A 2,631-nucleotide genomic window follows, 5' to 3' on the forward strand; every position below is an offset into this window, starting at 1 on the left:
CACAACTATATCATCAGGCGAAGTGTTAAGTTTAGAGGAAAGATGTTGTTTAAGATCCTCCGTTGTAGCCTCAGGAATAAGACGAGAAACAAATATTGCTTTCTGAGGGACCACTGCTCTAAGTTGAAGTCCCGAGCGAGATCGAGATGGTGGAGCCACTCCTAAAAGAGATCTCTGTCCTGGGGCAGAAGAATTGGCAGCAATGGCTGGAGCAGGAATTGGCAAGACATCACCAGCAACCAGCACACCCGCACTAGGAGCACTCACCACGTCAGAAGTGACGGCAACAGAGACTGCAGGGATGGGATTGATGCTGTTGGGAACTTGGATGCTCGGTGTAAAGAACACCGGAGCCACCGTTGACGGATTTACAGTTAACGGCGAGGCATGACTACACGGAGTAACAAATGCTTCCGATGGATGAAGGTGGGAGGCAGGCGTACCATTCGGATTAGGTTGCAAGAGATTGGTATCATTATGCGGAATTTTCCGTCCAGGCGATTCGCTCAAGAGTTTGAGCCCAAGAAACTGTGATTCAAGGGCAAGAAATTTCTCGTTGAGAGCCACAAATTGTTTCCGGACATCCAGAAACCCAGTTCGAGTCTGTCTCATAAACGAGACAAACAAAACTCAAACAAAAAAGGATTGACATTTTCATTTCGCATTTCAAGGCAAATGATTAATCTGATTGGAAATCGGTTCCCTAGGCTTCCCTATTTCCCAGTTTCAAATGGCCACACTTTCTGCCTCTTCACAAATAATTCCACCAAAAATTGCCCATTAAGTGTTTACTTTCTCTCTCTGAGCTGGGCCTGCACCATTGTGCGGTGACTGATGCCCAAAAATAAATGCTGGCGTGAAGTGTTAATGGTTGCATAATCCTATCCTTATAGCAATCCACACACACAGATCGATAGCACCATGGGGCAATTATACGAAAGTGCTGTGGGGCAGCAAAAGAATCCATCCGTCCCTTCATTCTCTTTAAAGCTATCGACATTATCTCCGAAATATGTAGAACATATTTTTCTCTTTATATACAGGACACCAGTATTCGGTGTAAATAAAGTATAATTCCAAAGCATATATTTCACCCCCAAACATCGTGTGGCTTTATTCTGATTTCTCACTCCCCAAGGCAGTGACACTATGACAGAGATTATAATGACCCTTTAAGGAATCGGGTCTGGACTCAGGTAAGCCCTTTCTGCGGCCCCGTACCACCGGATTCACCAGATAAACGCGCAAATGATGCATGACCTGATGGGCGGTGGGAATGCACTGGCCCAAATCTGAATTGTGGAGGGACTGGACCAGGTTCTCCGGCTGCAGGCAGGTGATGGACATTCGCTTGCTTGTCCAGTTCTGCAGATTGATCACCAGATCCTGATGCGTAAGCCTAGCCAGCATGACGTACTGGTGGTCCAACTCGTCCACATAGTGCAGCCGGTACTTAGGGGACTCCCGGTTCCAGTGCATTGGCAGCAACTCGCTGCCACCTCTGCCGGGATCCACCAGAATTAGTCTACTCCCGGCGCTCATCCTGATGCCCTGCCCGTGCTCCGGGTCCACGCTTCGGAGATGATACTGCTTGGTGACGAGGAAATGGGCCAGTGCCAGCAGCAGGTCTGCCTTCTTGCGTATGCTTCGCCGGATCGAGTAGAAAAGGAGCTGCCAGCCGTAGAACTGATCGTCCTCAGAACCTGACACCGTCTTGGCCTCGAACGTCGTGGTACCAACGGACCTTAGCGACACGAAGGACGATGATAATGCTGCATGCGGGCCATTATCATCAGTGTTATTCATTGGTCTGCTGATGTCGAGTGTGTGTTTTGCTTGTGCGTGTTTGGGGGGGAATTTTTTGGATTTTTCCCCTGACAGAATGCTAAGAGAGTACTAAATGCTATATCCCATATTTCCGGTGTCCTTTCTATTTCTGAGAACCCTTTTTTCAAAATCTTTCCAGCCTGCCCATGCACTCCGTACCGAAATCTAACTCCAGATAAATTTACGACGCCTCCAATAATAGTTACGAGTATATTAATCTGTAAGTTTTTTCCTTTTTGGCGCTTTTTATCTACTTTTGGTACCCACTCTTTTCTATAAATTCCAGCAAGCGAAATCTGTTCATCTCTTATGAGGGATATTATATACATATGTATGTATATGTTTATATCTACATATCACACTTTCTGTAAAATAGCTCCTAAGTCACGTCTCTCGTAAGTTTTTTGTTATCGCGCTCAGCCTATGTACGCTCTCAGTGCATACACGCACACACCTACATATGTATGTTAAGTTATTACTTGTTATAAGCCACTGCTTCGACCCTTCCTTCTGACTAGTCGGTCGTTCCTATTCGAGGCAGTCGGTCTGTAGTACTCGTTGTCGCCCAAAACGCCTAGCACCTAAATCTAAGTCCACGGCACAGCCTCGAACAAAAAAAAACACACGAACAATATCAAACAATAAACGTCGAGTTAACGGAGCAATTGTTTTCTTGTAAATTTTGGGACCAGAGTTGCCAAAAAAGCTCTACAGCTTCCAACATTTTGGTGACCCCGACGTGATCGCCGTGGACTTGTCGTGTGTAAGTGGTGTTACGTACAGTTCGTTTAATCCAATTCGAAG

General features: G+C 46.2%; 1 protein-coding gene across 1 annotated transcript; it reads right to left on the reverse strand.

The window, feature by feature from the left end:
• Positions 1-1,066: 1,066 nt before the first annotated feature.
• Positions 1,067-1,899, reverse strand: LOC108151267 (proteasome inhibitor PI31 subunit). The gene has a single exon (XM_033386174.1). It carries the CDS (start codon positions 1,804-1,806, stop codon positions 1,114-1,116), a length of 693 nt encoding a protein of 230 aa, XP_033242065.1. The 5' UTR covers positions 1,807-1,899; the 3' UTR covers positions 1,067-1,113.
• Between the last annotated feature and the right edge of the window lie 732 nt (positions 1,900-2,631).

The sequence above is a fragment of the Drosophila miranda genome, chromosome XR, assembly GCF_003369915.1.
Source record: "Drosophila miranda strain MSH22 chromosome XR, D.miranda_PacBio2.1, whole genome shotgun sequence".
Classification (NCBI taxonomy): Eukaryota; Metazoa; Arthropoda; class Insecta; order Diptera; family Drosophilidae; genus Drosophila; species Drosophila miranda.

Bases quoted from the DNA above. Each gene is read 5' to 3' on its own strand.
- LOC108151267 (XM_033386174.1), bottom strand. From the start codon at position 1,806: ATGAATAACACTGATGATAATGGCCCGCATGCAGCATTATCATCGTCC.